The 18,470-nt window shown below is 39.9% G+C and overlaps 1 protein-coding gene across 1 annotated transcript in view; it reads left to right on the top strand.

The window, feature by feature from the left end:
* The window catches only part of adamtsl3 (ADAMTS-like 3), a 740,135-nt gene that overhangs the window by 452,014 nt on the left and 269,651 nt on the right, over positions 1-18,470 (top strand). Inside the window, exon 8 of the mRNA XM_059952647.1 lies at positions 1,674-1,748. Coding sequence (XP_059808630.1) covers positions 1,674-1,748 — 75 coding nt within the window. The remainder of the gene's footprint in view (positions 1-1,673; positions 1,749-18,470) is intronic.

The following is an 18,470-nucleotide window of genomic DNA, read 5'->3' as shown; positions in this document are numbered from 1 at the left end:
TATAGTCATTATGCTGCATAAGACTGAAGTTTAGCCTGAAGCAATTTCTGCTCTAATGCTGCAGTAGATTTGCTGTCTATTGGTTTTATCAAAATGATTAACAGAATCCTATATTTAATGCTATCTACAGGTATTTCTTCTTTTTGCACTGCATGTGCAATATAATTGTACGTAGAGCATAGAGCATTTCTGCCCATCTGTTGTAGCCACGTCAGTGGTTTGCATTCCCTGTGTGAAGTGGCGAGTTGTGCACTATTCTGCATGGAATTCAAACAGGCGTGACAGAGCAATCAACAGCAAAGCACATTGATTCCAGAAATGCCAAGTGTAGAATGATTTCCAAGCTGTTTTAAATTTACAGTGTAATTTTATGATGCTTTGGCATTAATTGGCTCTGTTGCCAGTGTCATATTTCTGCCAGCAAACAGAAAAGATGAATATAGTATAGACTGTGTTTTACTTAAGTGACACCAATATAATGATTAAGAACTTAATTATATGATCACACACTAAAATGTAAATCATTTTTATGAATTTTTAATCATATTACTAATGGTTGACTACTTTCAAACATATTAAGAACATTCTTCATTGGATGTTTAAACTCCTAAATGTTTTAAAATCATTTTCAAGATGTAATGTAAGCCGTATTTCCATAAAAATGTGCCATGTATTTCCAACCTCCTGGTATGGAATTTGGCACAATCTCAGTTTTGCTAAGTACTGTGATGAGTGAAAGCAGAAATGGCAACATCAGCACTTAATGTCAAAGGTAATAACTAGAAGGAACAGCAGGAATTTGGCAACATTTTTTTTTCTCATTTCCAAGACTTTTGGAAGCAAAAGTGAAGTTGAAACTTGTTTATATATTTATTTACTTATATTTAGAGTAAATATGCCCTTCTGATCCAATGAACAAATCCCACCTAATTACATACACCTTTGTGACCAATAAACCTACCACCCCACCTTGTCTTTGGAATGTGGGACAGTGGCAGCATTGGACCTGAGTCACTGGCACTGTAATAGCATCATGCTGTAACCACTTCCTTTTCTCTGAAATCAAGAAGTGAAAAGATGTATGTTTTATGATACTGTTACCTACCTAGTTCCTAGACTAAACCATTTTGGCATAATCATATTAAGCTATTATTGGTCCACGGAGTCAACAAATACATGACCATTTCTCGTAAACTGACGTAACTTTTTCTCCTTTGCATATCAATCAGCAAGACTGTTCAGAACTTGAGAATTGATTGACAACCTCAGAGTTGTACCTTGCTTCTTAAAATGTGGAGATGTACCCATGAAGCTGTCTCGCTGAAGTTCTTCTTATCTGTTAAAGCAACCATAGTTCAAAATAAGTTATCACACATCGTTGCTCTCTGCTATCACTATTTAAATTCAATACAGATTTAAGATGGAGAATGAATTCACAGACAAGTTCATTCTTAGACTGATCTTGGCTTTCTGAGTGTGAGCTAGAATTAACCTCAGTGTGTTAGAGTGAGCAATCATACTTTTTGACATTCCTGGTAGCATACATCAAAATCAAGGTGCCGAGTGAACTCTCAGATCGGTAACACAAGTTTGGTGTGACAGATTAACAAACTTTAATGTTTATCGAAGCATGTCCAAAGCAAAACTGACTTTCATTTTTCCCTACTACTTAGTGGAAGACACAGTGATTGCAGTTCCATATGGGAGTCGCCACGTGAAAATCACCGTGAAAGGACCAGCCCACCTCTGTAAGTTTCCATGAAAGCTTTAGCAATTACAACATTGAGGCACAATAGTCATCTTACTCAGGACCACCAGTATTACACATCAAAAAGAAATGCTTGCATGTAACTTTATTTTCCAACCCTTTGATGTACTTGATGGTGTTATCTATAACTGTGATAAATGGGCTTAAAGCACATGGACAAAAGCTCAAAATAACTAAATAATATAAGTTAGCATTATTTTCTCATTCACTCTTCTGAATCATAAACATTTGGACAAACCCTCCAATTCAGCACATGCTTAGTTGGAATGTTGTGTTCAGTTGTTAAGGAATTAGTTTTCTGTAAAGGAATATTGTTTATTTTATAAAAGCTGTGGGCCACAATGGTGTCAATTTCTACTTAAATTGATTTTCCAAAGTGTAAATAGTTCAACAGTTATTTAAATATGGGTTTTCCATGATGACTCAGTGATTCTCAATCTTTTAATTTTCTTATGATTCTGAATTTAATCTAATTTAATTAAGTCTCGCATTGGAAATCCTTGCATGTCTGAGAAAGTAGCTGTGTGACCTGATACCAGTTCCTTGGTAATGTCTGTTGTAAGCTGAGCCCTGGAAGGCTATTCATCCTATGCAATTATACCTCTTACTCTTCGTAACTCCCAGACAGCCAAACTAATTAAAATAGTAACAAAAAATGTTGGAATTCTTTCCACAGGTCAAGTACAACTGTATAGAGAACAGTAGAAAGGAGTATAAATTAGAAATTGATGTTTATTTTACAAACTTGCAGATGTACTTGGTACAGAGTGAGCTGTCATATCTATTTCCAGGTCTTTGAAATTTTCAACTGGTCATTTCTCAGCGTAAGTCATGCCTGCAATCCTGATGCCATTTCTGTACAGATGACCATCAAACGAAGTAATTTCCATTGCAACATTCCTTCTGTAGTATGCTAGGGAAAATCTGACCATGTTATTCGAGGAACTGCCATCATTGAGCAATTATATATTAGCAGCAAGCACAGTGGTTGACTGGGAGTCTGCTAAGACAAGACTCAGTCTTACAATTAAACTCTCTGCTGCAGTCTCCAGTTCCAGACAATGATTTCTGAAATTACTGAGCCCTTAAAGCACTAAGCCAAACCCTGACTAGCATCCACTATGGTCCAAAACAACACACCGACTTCCCTTAGCCCTACCCCACCAGTGATCTTCCCTGTTCTCTACTTGATTGCTGCTTCAGCTGCTTACCTGATTGCAAATCCTTGTTTGTAATTTAATCAGCTGTGCCCTGGTACAACCCCTAGCCTCTTACTTAATTGTGCCCCATTACCCCTCTATTTCATTCCATCCTCATCCCCACTCCCACTGTCCCTCCTCCCAGATCTCCCTCAGTCTTGCGTAGCTCCATGGTAAGGCAGTGGTAAGTGTGACGCTATTACAGCGTAGTGTGTTAGAGTTCAGAGTTCAATTCTGGCATCAATTGTAAGGCGCCTGTATGTCCTCCCAGTGGAATGCTTGAGATTTCTCCGGGCACTCTAGTTTCCTCCTACGTTCTGATGATGTACCGGTTCGTAACTCAGTCGGTTGTTGTAAATTGTCCTGTGATTAAATCAGGTGTTCCTGGGTGGTGAGGAGCAAAGGGCTGAAAGGGCCTGTTCCACGCTGAGACTAAATGAACAAATAAACTCCGCTATCTGTTTAGTGGCCTTGGACCTTGGATACTTTGGAGGTTTTCAACAGCAGACCCACATCCACAATGACTGGCAATTTGGTCTCGGTCATCCTTGCCTAACAAAGTTTTGGAATCTTTCCTTTTAAAACATAGAACAGCACACGAACATGCCTTTCAGCCCATGTTGTCTGTGTTATCTGTGGTGCAAATAAAGTTAATCATACCTGTCATATATAATCCATATCCATCCATTCCCTTCTGTCTGCTAAATGTCTCTTAAATGCCTCTATGACATATTTCTAGTGTGTTTTATTTTTTCTTTGTAAAGTGCATAGTAAATTTGTTATCAAAGTACATATATGTCACCAGATACAACCCTACCCTAAGATTCATTTCCTTGTGAGTGTGCTCAATTAATCCATAGAACATTAACGATAACGGAATCAATGAAAGACTGCACCAACTTGGGCATTCTGTGACAAACTGTGTAAATACAAAAAGTAAGAAGTAATAATAAAGAATAAATAGGCAATAAATATTGACAACATAAGGTGAAGAATTCTTGAAAGTGAGTCTGTAAGTTGTGGGAACATTTCATTGGTGCAGCAAGTGCAGCTGAGTGACGTTATCCCCTTTGGTTCAGGAGCCTGATGGTTGAGGTAATAACTGTTCCTGAACCTGGTAGTGTGAGTCCTGTGGTTCCTGTACCTTCTTCCTGATGGTAGTAGTGAGAAGAGAGCTTGACCTGGGTGGTTGGAGGTCCCTAATGAGGGTGCTCCTTTCCTGTGACAGTGTTTCGTGCAGCATTATTCCTAAATGAATTGTCAAGGGATTTGTAATTTGGCTGGAGCTAATTGGGTAGGAGTGGCTTTCAATAGCAGAGCAAAGTTGACTGGATAGGTTTAAGCTTCTATTTTGCTGTTAAATTAATTAAGTAGTGCAAAACAAAAAAAAACAGTGAGATAGTATTCATGGGTTCGATGCTCATTCAGAAATTTGATGGTAGAGGAGAAGAAGCTGTGCCTGAATCATTGAGTGTGCACTTTCAGGCTCCTGTACCCTCTTCCCTGGTGGTAGCAATGAGAACGTCCTGGGTGATAAAGTGTTTTTTATCATTTTGTGAAATTGAACAAAAATAGATGATAATTGGGCCGATCTGGCTCTGGAAAAAAAACTGAACAATTCTATATTTTGTGAAAGTGTCTCAAACTAAAGTCAAGAGGATGCAAAATCATTAAACCAGAATGTACTTGCTTGTTTCTGCACCGCAACCCTGCCATGCATGTGGCCAATTCCCAAGTGACCCTAAGGCCTTGATGCTGAGGCTGTTTTGCAAAGAGCAGAGGTCCACTCAGTGATCAGTCCTCAGGTAGCAGAAATCAGAGCTCTGCCTCCACACTGTCTGATGAACCTTTTGACAGCTTGTGCTGGCAGAGATCTTTTCAACTGCTACAAATTTCTCTGATAATTGGAGACACGTGAAAACAGTTGGAATACATTTAAAATAATTTCTTTAACTTAAAGGATGTTTAGTGAAAAATGAATTTCTCATACTTATTTGAGATTTTCTTTGAATATTCAATTAAAGTAAAAGCAAACCATTTGCCTTCACTTCCAATTTCTGTCAAGTTTTGGGGAAATTTAACCACAACATTGAGGAACAAAGTCAATCTTGTCCTTCAAGTGATGATGATCCAGATCTGACTAGGACCAGAAACCAAGAAATTAGTATTTTAGAGTTATACAGCATGGAAACAGGAACTTCAGTACACTGAACACACTAACCATCAAACACTAATTTACGTTAGACCTAAACTAAATCTATTTTGTTCTCTTCCCCTCCCATCCACCCCCAGCAACTCCTTTCTCCAATTCCATCACTCACATGCACATAAGAGGCAAGTTCCACTGGCCAATCACCTCATGACCCTGCAAGTCCTTGGTATGTGGGAGGAAAATGGAGCAACCCAGGAGTCTTATGGTCACGGAGAGAACAGGCAAACACCACACAGACTGCAGGAGTGGTTACTGGAGCTGTAAGACAGAACTCCGTCTAGCTATTTCATTGTGATGTATTGTACTGCTGACCCAAGGGCTGCTCCGAGGTGACCTTTCTCCCTAGAACTGCTGGCTATCACTCAGTATAATCCAGTCATTATTCTATCATAGTAATGTGGACACCCATACATCCAAGAGCAGGGTTCTATTAAATCTTTTCCTAATACTCTCTTCCTACACTATAAGACATAGGAGCAGATTTAGGCCATTCAGCCCATTGAGTCTTCCCCGCCATTCATTCATGGCTGATTTATTATCCCTCTCAACACCATTTTCCACATAATCTTTGATACCCTTACTAATCAAGAACCTATCAAACTGCAGTATAAATATACCCAATGACTTGGCCTCCACAACTGTCTGAATTCCTCAAGTTCACCATCCTCTGTCTAAAGGAATTCCTCCTCATCTCTATTCTAGAGTGACATCTTTCTGTTCTGATTTGGTGAGGGGTGGAGCTATGCCTCTACTAAAGGAGGTGTAAGGCTCTCTTTCCCCTTACAAGCTTGCAGGTTACCTTTGGGAAAGGTGTTGCACCTGCTTAGCTCCCTGTGAAGCCATGAGAGCAGGTAGTGGATGGTAGCGTGCGCAGTTGGTGCATATCACAAGTCCCGATTTTGCGACCACTGATGCCAGGCAGAAAATCTCTGAAGGGTATTGATAATGGCTGGTGCCACCTGTCTTGTAAAGTGACAATAGACAATAGACAGTAGGTGCAGGAGTAGGCCATTCGGCCCTTCTAGCCAGCACCGCCATTCACTGTGATCATGGCTGATCATACACAATCAGTACCCCGTTCCTGCCCTCTCCCCATATCCCTTGACCCTGCTATCTATAAGAGCTCTATCTAACTCTCTCTTGAATGCATCCAGAGACTTGGCCTCCACGGCCTTCTGGGGCAGAGCATTCCACATATCCACCACTCTCTGGGTGAAAAAGTTTTTCCGCATCTCTATTCTAAATGGCCTACCCCTTATTCTTAAACTGTGGCCTCTAGTTCTGGACTCACCCATCAGCGGGAACATGCTTCCTGCCTCCAGTGTGTCCAATCCCTTAATAATCTTATATGTTTCAATCAGATCCCCTCTCCGCCCAGTCGCTCCAATCTTTCAACATATGACAGTCCCGCCATTCCAGGAATTAACCTTGTGAACCTATGCTGCACTCCCTCAATAGCAAGGATGTCCTTCCTCAAATTTGGGTGACCAAAACTGCACACAATACTCCAGGTGGGGTCTCACCAGGGCCCTGTACAGCTGCAAAGGACCTCTTTACTCCTATACTCAATTCCTCTTGTTATAAAAGCCACCATGCCATTAGCTTTCTTCACTGCCTGCTGTACCTGCATGCTTGCTTTCATTGACTGATGTACAAGAACACCTAGATCTCGTTGTACTTCCCCTTTTCCTAACTTGACTCCATTTAGATAGTAAACTGCCTTCCTGTTCTTGCCACCAAAGTGGATAACCTCACATTTATCCACATTAAACTGCATCTGCCATACATTTGCCCACTCACCCAACCTGTCCAACTCACCCTGCATTCTCATAACATCCTCCTGACATTTCACACTGTCACCCAGCTTTGTGTCATCAGCAAATTTGCTAATGTTACTTTTAATCCCTTCATCTAAATCATTAATGTATATTGTAAACATTATTTGCTGCCTAAACGAAGCCAATGGCAAACTACTTCTATAGAAAAATTTGCCAAGAACAATCATGGTCAAAAGACCATGGTGACGGTGCATAATGATGATGGTGATTCTTTTCTGAGGCTGTTATCACTGATCCTAGACTCCCCCACTTTCAGAAGCATCCTCCACCTCCACTCTATCTAGGCCTTCATTATCTAACAGGTATCAATGAGATCCATCCCCTCATTCTTGTGAAGAAAAAGTCAATATTTTGCATTACAATTGATAATGCAGAAACTATAACCGAATTACAAATGAGTAGAATCTCATCTGGATAATGGTACCAGAACTCCTTGTGATTACCCAGCCATTTCTTATTATGGGGAAGAGATTGAATAAATGGTGGAGACAGTTTATGCTTAGGTCCCAGCCATTCCTAAGAGTATCTCAAGTCTTGTTCAAAAAAAAAGAAAAGCCATTGTTTCACCTTTTCGCAATAATTGGCCACTTACTGTGGGAACTGCTTTTGCCAGGACTTTCACTCCTCAGGCTAGGCTGAAACCCACAATAGTATTAGATGCCAATGTGCAAAGCTCCTTGCAAGCCTGAGGGGACCAGGGCTAGGATTGGATGAATCTGTAGTAGGCAGGTGGTAACAAAATTTACCAGCTCAAAGGAATAGGCAAATGCATTGTATTTAACTTGGAATTTCTTATGATAATTAGGTGCTCTCTGATTTCTCTTGGAAATGGGAGCATGATCAATGTCAGTGGGGACTGGTAAACGAAACTCTGCCCTTGAATCTGATGATGAAGAATTTTATGCCTAATACACACAACTAAGATTCAAAGAATGCGGTTTCTTTGAACCTTCAAATCCGTGTTCAATTTTATAGCAAGCATAGAATTTACAGCACAGTTGCAGAGAGATACAGAACCCCAAAAACACACAATTAATCTTTTAGGAACACCTTCCACTCTGCCAGCAGGTTTCTGAACACTCCCTGAACCCATTATCAATACCTCAATATTTCTCTTTTGTGCCGTTTATTTACTTATTTTTGTAACTTATGTTAAATTGTCTGTCTTACATTGTACTGACATATGTTGGCGAAAATCTGATTTTGACTCTGAGATCTTGACCCAAATCTGTGTTTATGATCTATGAGTCTTCTCTCAGCGCTTTTTAACTGCTTCTCCAAAATGTGTTTACCTACCCTTTCCTTCACATATTCTAATTAATCATTTTTATTATGTTTTTTGGACATGGGAGGCCATTTGGCCCATCATGTTTATGTCACTTTTTACATGAATCATACTTTACCATTTAATTCACTGTCAGACACTCATCAACTCCCCTCTGATTTTATTTGCACAAGGGGTAACTTAGAATTGCAAGTTAACCAAGCAGGGATCTGGGAGTATGCCAGAGCACCAGGGGAGCGCAGATGGTCACAGACAGAATGCACACATTCTCTTCAAAATAGACAAACTTCAAACTGGAAAAAAAAACTCACCAATGCCTCTACTTACTCAGAGACACAAGGAAATTCAGCATGGCCCCTTTGACCTTAAACAATGTTAAGAGATGCACCATGGAAAACATCCTATCCAGTTGTATCACAGCTTGGCATGGTAACTGTTCTACCCGTGACTGCAGCCCTGTCCATCATGGAAACTGGCTTCACCTCCATTGACTCTGTCCACACTTCCCGTTGCCTTGGAAAGCAGCCAGTGTAATCAAGGGCCCCCTCACCCTGATCATTCTCACTTTTTCCCACTTTCATCAGCAGAAGATACAACCAGGATCAGGAACACCATTATCAGACTCTTGAGTAGACTCTTCACATGCTGAGAGATAAATACAATTTCTCCCAGCCTACTTCATCATGGCCCTTGTCTATCTGCACTGCACTTCCTCTGTAACACTACATTTTGCACTCCATTTTCTTTTCTACTGTCTCAGTGGTTTTGTGTATGGAATAACAAATCTGGATGGCATGCAAAATAAAGCTTTTCTCTGTCTCTCCTTATACATGACTGCAGCCCCACACACTGAATGACTGTGCCACCAATTGTTTGGGTAAAGAAATTACTTCTGCATTTGTATTGAAGTTATTAGTGGAAATCCTTTGGTCATGGACCTTAATGTTAGACTCTTTTTATCCATGTCTATATTTTCGAATCCTTCATTGGCTTAGACCAATATTCCATGACTACCACAGGCATCTCTTCATTTTTAGAGGAGAAAGCTTTAGTTTTTGCTAACAAATGTCATGTTATTTGTGGTATAATCCTCTGTGAATCCAGGTTTCTGACTTTTCCATTCTATCTTTTCCCTGAGATACAGGTTAAGTTTGATGTTTCCCTTCTAGTTATTTAAGTTTTCTCTCAAAGTCTGGAATTGACTCTGAGAATCACACGCAAAATGCCGGAGGAACTCAGCAGGCCAGGCAGCATCTATGGGAAAAAGTACAGTTAACGAACGTTTTGGGCTGAAACCCTTCGGCAGGACCGGAGAGAAAAAGCTGATGAGTTTTGTTTGTGATTTGATGTCTGTGAGAATTTTTATTCCTTGTGGGAGAGATTCCTTGTGAAATAGGGAATTTTCATTCCTATTTCCTGTAATCCCATTAACCTCATATAACTTTTTTTTGCTAAGAAATTTCTCTCAGCAGTGTTTCAGCCCTGCTTGATTCATTTTCCTTCATCACTGCCTTCCTTTTTATCCTCACTTGTTATGTATCTCACTCTTTACAATGTTTTCCTGCATTTAGCTTTCATTGATGTATTGAAGGTCCTTTGCTACCAGCAAAAGGCAGTAAACTCAGCCTTGCAAAAAGTAAATGGCATTAACAACTCATTATTTTCTTGACATAATACAAGTATTTTATGGCATTTCCATCAATTTTTGGCTGTAAGGTATGTATTGACGTCAGTATTCTATGGTTCATTATGAAGGCCTTTTAAAGATAAGTGGCCTGTGAATAAAACTTATTTTAATAATTGATCTAAAATAGCAGGATTGGCAGAAATAAAGTGAAAATTTTCCATATCATTTCTCAAATTGGATCATAGGAATTCTTATTTCTATGTTTAAATGAACTTATGCATGTGAAAGATGAAACAATTGTACTTCTGTAGGACCTTCCTGAACCTCCAGATGCAGAATGGAGATTTATAATTAAATAAGTGCATCACTGTCGTAATATAGGAAAGGCAGCAAGCAGCAATGTGATGCTGATCTGATGATCCATTTTAATAATTGTTTAGAGACATATTTGCCTCATACAACAGGAATGAGTGGTCTGTTTTAAGGCAGGGCTATAGAAATTTTTCACATCCAGCTATTGGACCACCCCAGGCAATAGCTTAACATGACATTAATTAACAGTGGAGTCCTTCCTAGGGTGTCAGTCCAGGTTTTTGGGTTCAGATCACTGGCATGAGAACTTAAAGCATCACATTCAAGCTCCATATAATAGTAACAACAACTGGATTGTGGCAATTGACTGTATAGTGTGTCACATCAGTAACTGTGAAATAATTAACCGCATGAAATGTCATTTTAACTGAAAAAGTTATATATTTTAATGTAAGCTAGCACCCCCAGCTCTCCCACTTGCAGCTGAAAATTTCATTGTATCTATGACAGCAATCAATAGAAAAATCAGGCGAGTATCCAGCTTGATGGTGTAGTTCCAGTATGAAGTGAATATGATGCAGAGAACAATGCTGTGCGGTAGCTCACAGTGTCTGTGTCATTCATTCAATTCTCCCAGAATACACACTCACTTTTCAAGGAAGTTTTATAATTAACACTCTGCTGATTGAATTTAATAATGCGGGCTAATATTTTTATTTTGAAAATTTATGTTCTTCACAAAGGAGGTTAATCTTGCATGGAAGAGTTTACGCAACAGTGGTAATTTGTAGACCATCGAGTTTCGACTGCGAAGGTGAGCAGAGTGGAACATTGCCTAGAGCTTCTGTTGAACCAATTAATGGTGTAAAGCAGACAAATTGTCAGTAGATTAGATTGCTTCTGCAGCAAGAGAGACAGAGTTAATGCTTCAAGCAAATAACTTGTCATTGGAACTGGGAAATGTTCGAGCAGCGCTTCCCAACCTGGGGTCTGTGGACCGCTTGTATAATGGTATTGGTCCATGGCATAAAAATGGCTGGGAACCCCTGAGTTAGGGTGAAAATAAATTTTAAGATGCAGTGAAAGGGGGAGAAATGGAGGATAGTATAAAAGAAAGTGAGGGATCTGGCAGAAGTAGAAGCAGTTGGGTGGTAAAAGTGCTGAAACGGAGCCATAAGGAAATAAGTTCAAGACCATGGGGAGGGGGTCCAGTGGGTTCATGTCGCATTGCGCCAACAGGCTGACTGACTCTCCATACTGAAACTGTCAATGTGATTTTGTGGAAGGGATTAATAAGTAACAAGGATGGGTTTGGAGAAGGTGTAAGCAGTTGAAAAATAATTAACTGTGGTTGCCAGAAAATAAAAACTGAATTATTAGAAAAACAAAATGCAAAGACCAGATTTGCTGATTGTCTGAAATTGTTGCCCCATTTATTGAGCTCAGAATGATGTAAAATACTTGAATGGAAGATGGCAGGGACTGTAACGTATCTGAAAGACATTTCAACAGACACATGGATTGGGAAGGTTTATAAGAATATGAATCAAATGCCAGTAAATGTGTCTAGCCTGGTTAGCATGGATCAGTTGGGCTGAAGGGCTTGTTTCCATGCTGTAGAACTATAGCTCCAGGATTTATTGTTCCTTTGAACTTATATTTAGCACATCAGAGTAGTATGGGAGGCTGAAGACAGAGAAGTTAGTGAGGGAATGAATGGGATCAAGAATTAAAATGGAAAGCTAGGGGTTTGAAAAGTGTATAAAGCTGTTAATTTAGCAAGTGTTTGGTTTCCCCAATATTTCTGCAGCAATTGTTTATTATTTTGGAAATATTGGAAGTAAGTAATTTTTTCCCCTGTAAAAGGTGTCTGCAGACTTGCACATCAAGAGAGCAGGTAAATGGTCAATTGAATCGACCTCTGTGGTTTCATGGGATGGTGCCATCAGAAGGAAAGTGGGTGCTGGTTCAAATGGTAAGGTGGGCTGGGACATTCAGCAGAGAGCAGGACCAACAAATCCTGAAAACGGGGAAAAAGAAGGAAGTGTCTGATCAGTTCTCAAGTAAAAGGCCACAAAATTACTGAGGATGATCCATTGAGTGAGTATGTTAGAAAGCGAGGGAAACAATGGTCAACCTTTGTTTCAATGAGAGTTTTTCCTTTCATTGGATGTCTATAGTTGGATACTGTAACAGTGTCACCTGAATGGAAAAAATATATAACAGAGACTGAAAGAGTGAAGTGCTACTAATTTAGCATATGTAGACAAATCCTTATTTGCTGGCAGAAATAGTAATTTAAATCTGTGTTTTGAACTTCAAATTTGCTGTTTTTATTCATTTTCAATCCATGCAGTACACGAGTTCATATTTCTTATTGTGATCCACATCCATAATGCTTATTCTAAACTTTCTCTGATGATCAAACCACTACAAAGTACAGCAACCATTCCAGGTTTGGGATCGTTCCAGTAATATATTAACCAGACCATGCAAAATGTGTGTATTATGACAATCAAAAGTGACAAATGGGTAACAAACCATTGGTTGTCAGTGGAAGCTGATATCCAGAGCTGTGAATCTAACACCTGTGGACCACTATAATAAATATAAAGTTTCAAACTCTATGAACAAAACAGTTTAAAAAATCCATTAGTCAGCTTGCTGGGACAGTGCATCATAAAAATGCAATGAATACACTTAAAATGAAATTTGAAAAACATTAAATTTATTCAGGCAATGACATATAGTAAATTAGAATGGATATGTATCCTCGTAATTTTTATCGGTTTGTCACATAGAATCTGAAATGGCTGAAGACAGGAAAATAAATTTTCAGCTGGAATTGTTGTCCCATCTAATGAGCTCAGAATGATGTAAAATACTTGAATGGAAGATGGCGGAGACTGTAACATATCTGAAAGACATTTGAACAGGCACATGGACTGGGGAGGTTTATAAGAATGTGTATCAAATACAGGTACATATGTCTAGCTAAGAAGGCCTGCCTGGTTAGCAAGGATGAGTTAGGCTTGTTTCCATGCTGCAGAACTATAGCACTTCCCATCTGTGGGTACAGACATTTTGCCGATGTTGCATCAAGATGCATGTGTTTGCAAGGGGCAGAGAGAAGTGTTCTGGATTCATCAGGCAGCAGAGTCTTCATTGACCATTAGGCACTGACTTACAGAGTTATCAATCTCAGTTTTGTTTTCTCCATGTTTTCACCTAGTTCTGCTACTCACCGATACACTAGGGGAAATTTAATGTGGTCAATTAACCTACCAACCTGTAGCTCACAAACACAAGGAAGTAAAACAACACACACACAGAACACTGGGGGAAGTCAGCAAAGCAGGCAGTGTCGATGGAGAAGGATGAACAGTCAATGTTTTGGGCTGAGACCCTTCTTCAGTTCTGAGAAGGGAGGGGGAATAAATAGGTGAGGGGAGGGGTTAGGAGGCTAGTTGGGAAGTAATAGATGAAGTCAGGTGGATCAGAATGGTCAAGAGCTGGAGAAGAAAGGATTTGATAGGAGAGGAGAGTGAACCATTGGAGAAAGGGAAGGAGGAGGGAATCCAAGGGGAGGTAATAGGCAGGTGAGAAGGAGTGAAAGGTCACAGTGGGGAAGTGTGTGTGTGTGTGGGGGGGGGAATTGTTCACCAGAAGGAGAAATATTCACACCATCAGATTACCTGTACCTCTTTGGGTTGTGCAAAGAAACCAGATAACTAGAGAGAAACCTATGTAGTCATGGGGAAAATGTGTGTTTTCTACATAAGCAGAAAGGTTAGAATTGATCCCAAATTATTGGAGTTGTGAGGTTCGAGAAGCTCCTATCTTTCTCAAGTTGTTGATTTTTTGAACTGCGTACTGTCCCAGAATATCTCTGGACTGATTTGCTGTTTATTGAAATCATGCTTTTCTTGAAAAGTTGTCTGGGTATTATTTACACTCGCAACTATTCAAAACTGATTGTATTGAATGTACACATAAAAATAAAAAAATAACTTTTATAAATTAAAAGCATTAAGTCAATAAAATAATTAAAGCACTTCTAAATCAATTCAGTCATTTCAAAAATATGTAAATGACCTGAGGCTTACACCCCTGCCTGAGTATTGAAACAAACAAGGTCACTCAGCCTGTACCAGGTTTAATGTGCTGCTGGCTTAGGAGACACATTTCCCAATGCAGAAGCTAGGAAGCTGCAGGAACTTGCCTCTCTACCTTTGTACTCTGTAGCAGATGAGCACTAATGTCTCAACAGGGGCAGATGCCTGTATGGAAGCACAAGGCTTCCACATTCATTCTTGCTTACACAGAATTCATTCTTGCTTAACTACCACCGCACTGGCCTCAGTATCCAGCACATAATTCTCTGTAACTTCCAATATCTCTGAGATCCCACCCCCAAGCACATCATCTCCACCCCCCCCCAACACTTACCGCTTTCTGCGGGGATTGCTCCCTACTTGACTCCCTTGTCCACTCGTCCCTCCTGGCATTTATCCTTGTATCCTTGCAGCAGAACAAGTGCTACACCTGCCTCTATACCTCTTCCCTCGCTACTATTCAGGGCCCCAAGCAGTCCTTCCAGATGAGGCAACACTTCACCTGTGAGTCTCCTGGGGTCTTTGGTTTTTGTTTTACTAACTTCTTGTGGCATGAATTGTCTGATTATCAGGTGGTTACATGATAAATGCTAACAGTTCAATTAGATCACGATCTAGAGAAAATCTGCAGATTCTGGAGATCAAAGCAACACACACAAAATGCTGGAGGAACTCAGCAGGTCAGGCAGCATCTATGGAAAAGAATACAGTCGACAATTCAGGTTGAGACCCTTCATCAGGACCTTTGGGTCTGAAATGTCTTTACTCTTTTCCATCGTTGCTGCCTGACCTGCTGAGTTCCTCCAGCATTTTGTATGTGTCAACTGGATCTGTAAGGCTTCCCAAAAAAAAAATCAAACTAGAAATTTTAGTTATAAAGAGTAAGCTTACTAGGCAAAATTGATTGATTCATTGGCAATTGCTGCATTTTGAACTCACTGGTCCCAATCATAATGTAAATTATTTTTGTTGTTATAATTAATTTTCCTAATACTTCCTGATGAAGAGTTGTAAACTTAGTCAGCTCCATTGTGAACACTAGCATCTGGGACATCTTCAATGAGCAATGCCTCAAAAGGAAGCGTTCATTGTTAAGGACCCCCATCAGCCAGGTTATGCCTTATTCTCTTTGCCACTACCGGGAAGGAGGTACAGAAGCCTGAAGGCATACCCTCAATGATTCAGGAACAGCTTCTTCCCCTCTGCCATCTGATTTCTGAATGGCAGAGGGGAAGAAGCCGTCCTTTTCTTCACTACTTTTTAATTTTTTTAATTTTTGTCCTACTCTGTGTGTGTGTATGTCTGTGTGTATCACTTGTGCTATTGGCTTTGAGTTAACTTAAAAAATATATATATCTACTTACTGTAATTGAGGTTTTTTATTTTTTATTATTTATTGCATTGTACTGCTGCCACAAAGAGAAATCTCATGGCATATGCCAGTGATATTAAACCTGATTCTGATGCTGATTATGCCACAGAAGGAGGCCACTAAGCCTTTTGACTCTTTGTGATGCTCCTACAACCTGCCTACATCGCCGCTAATTCGTAGAGGCCAATTAACATTAATAACTAGAGCTAGTTTGGGGTGTGGAAGTAACGAGAGCTCATGGTCACAAAGAGAATGTGCAAACTCCATTCAGATAAGGTGGCCCAGTTGCTCTAGTTGTGGGCCGTAGAGTGCCAAAAAGCTGCCCTCTTATCATTTTTTTCCATTTTCACGATACTAATTCTATCAGCAAAGTAATCAACAAAAAGCCCAAGGGTGAATAGCAGTTTGGAACCAGAACTGGCATAGTAGCAGGAAGCAAAGGGCAATAATTGATGGGTGTTTTGTGACTAAAACCCTGTTCCTATGGGATTCCTCAAGACTTGGTACTCAGACCATTACTTTATCTAATAGAAATGAATGATTTGGGTTCAAATATATGTTGCATTATGCAAACATTTCTGGTTGACAGAAAAAATAGCTGGAGGGTTGAGAATGCAAAGAAAACTTTAGATTGCAGGCCATTATAGCTGGGGAGTTGGGCAGAAAATACAAAATAGGATTTTAATCTAGAGAAATGTGAAGAAAATGTGCTATGAGGAGATGCACAAGGCAAAAGAATAATGGGAATAATATGAGGAATTTGAGAGGTACGTTAAAACGAAAGGACTTTGTTGCATGTCCACAGATCTTTAAAAGAGCAGAACAGATCAAAACGGTGGTTTGAAAAGCGTGCAGGAGGCTTTCATTTATTTATTGATTTATAGCCTATAAGAGCAGGGTGTTTATGTTAGAACAAATGTACATCCCCCACCAGGTAAGTCACAGTTTGCATAACTCTTATCAGATCATTACAGACAATGTGTGAGTGCACAGTAGAAAATGTGGAGGAGATTTATGAAGAAAGATTGGATAAGAAAATCTTATTTTACAGAACTGAAGGAAGCTGCAGAGGGTTGTAAATTTAGTTGGCCCCATCTTGGGTACTAGCCTACAAAGTACCCAGGACATCTTTAAGGAGCTGTGTCTCAGAAAGGCAGTGTCCATTATTAAGGACCGCAGCTCCCGGGGGCATGTCCTTTTCTCATTGTTATCATCAGATAGGAGGTACAGAAGCCTGAAGGCACACACTCAGCAATTCAGGAACGGCTTCTTCCCCTCTGCCATCGGCTTCCGAAATGGACATTGAACCCTTGAATACTACCTCACTTTCCTGATATATATTACTTATGTATTTGCACAATTTTTAATATATTCATTACATACACTGTAATCTATATATTTATTTATTTTCTTCTATATTATATATTGCATTGAACTGCTTCTGCAAAGTTAACAAATTCTGTGACACACACCGGTGATAATAAACCTGATTCTGATAAGATGGTGGCATTTCCTTTGGGTAGAGGAAGGTGGATAGACAGGGACTTCTTAGAAAAAGTCAGCATGGGTTTGTGCGTAGTAGGTCATGTTTAACCAATCTATTAGAGTTTTTCGAGGAAGTTACCAGGAAGATGGATGAAGGGAAGGCAGTGGATGTTGTATACATGGACTTCAGTAAGGCCTTTGACAAGGTCCCGTATGGGAAGTTAGTTAGGAAGATTCAGTTACTAGGTATACATGGAGAGGTAGTAAATTGGATTAGACATTGGCTCAATGGGAGAAGCCAGAGAGTGGTAGTGAAGGATTGCTACTCTGAGTGGAGGCCTGTGACTAGTGGTGTGCCACAGGGATCAGTGCTGGGTTCATTGTTATTTGTCATCTATATCAGTGATCTGGATGATAATGTGGCAAATTGGATCAGCAAATTTGCTGATGATACAAAGATTGGAGGTGTAGAGGACAGTGAGGAAGATTTTCAAAGCTTGCAGAAGGATTTGGATCAGTTGGAGGAATGGGCAAAAAAATGGCAGATGGAGTTTAATGCAGACAAGTGTGAGGTATTGCACTTCGGAAGGTCAAACCAAGGTAGAACATACAAGGTAAATGGTAGGACACTGAGGAGTGCAGTAGAACAGAGGGATCTGGGAGTACAGATACATAATTCCCTAAAAGTGGCGTCACAAGTAGATAGGGTTATAAAGAGAGCTTTTGGTACAGTGACCTTTATAAATCAAAGTATTGAGTATAAGAGTTGGAATGTAATGGTGAGGTTGTATAAGACATTGGTGAAACTGAATTTGGAGTATTGTGTGCAGTTTTGGTCACCTAATTACAGTAAGGATATTAATAAGGTTGAAAGAGTGCAAAGAAGGTTTACAAGGATGTTGCCGGGACTTGAGAAACAGAGTTACAGAGAAAGGTTGAATAGGTTAGGACTTTATTCGCTGGAGCGTAGGAGAATAAGGGGTGATTTGATAGAGGTGTATAAAATTATGATGGGTATAGATAGAGTGAGTGAATGCAAGCAGGCTTTTTCCACTGAGGCTAGGGGAGAAAAAAACCAGAGGTCATGGGTTAAGGGTGAAGGGGGAAAAGTTTAAAGGGAACATTGGGGGCAGGGCTTCTTCGCACAGAAAGTGGTGGGAGTTTGGAATGAGCTGCCAGATGAAGTGGTGAATGCGGGCTCACTTTTGACATTTAAGAAAAACTTGGACAGGTACTTGGATGAGAGGGGTTTGGGAG

This window comes from Hypanus sabinus, chromosome 28, assembly GCF_030144855.1.
Source record: "Hypanus sabinus isolate sHypSab1 chromosome 28, sHypSab1.hap1, whole genome shotgun sequence".
NCBI lineage: Eukaryota > Metazoa > Chordata > Chondrichthyes > Myliobatiformes > Dasyatidae > Hypanus > Hypanus sabinus.
The sequence above is the reverse complement of the archived record's forward strand: the minus strand, read 5'-3'. Positions and strand labels throughout refer to the sequence as shown.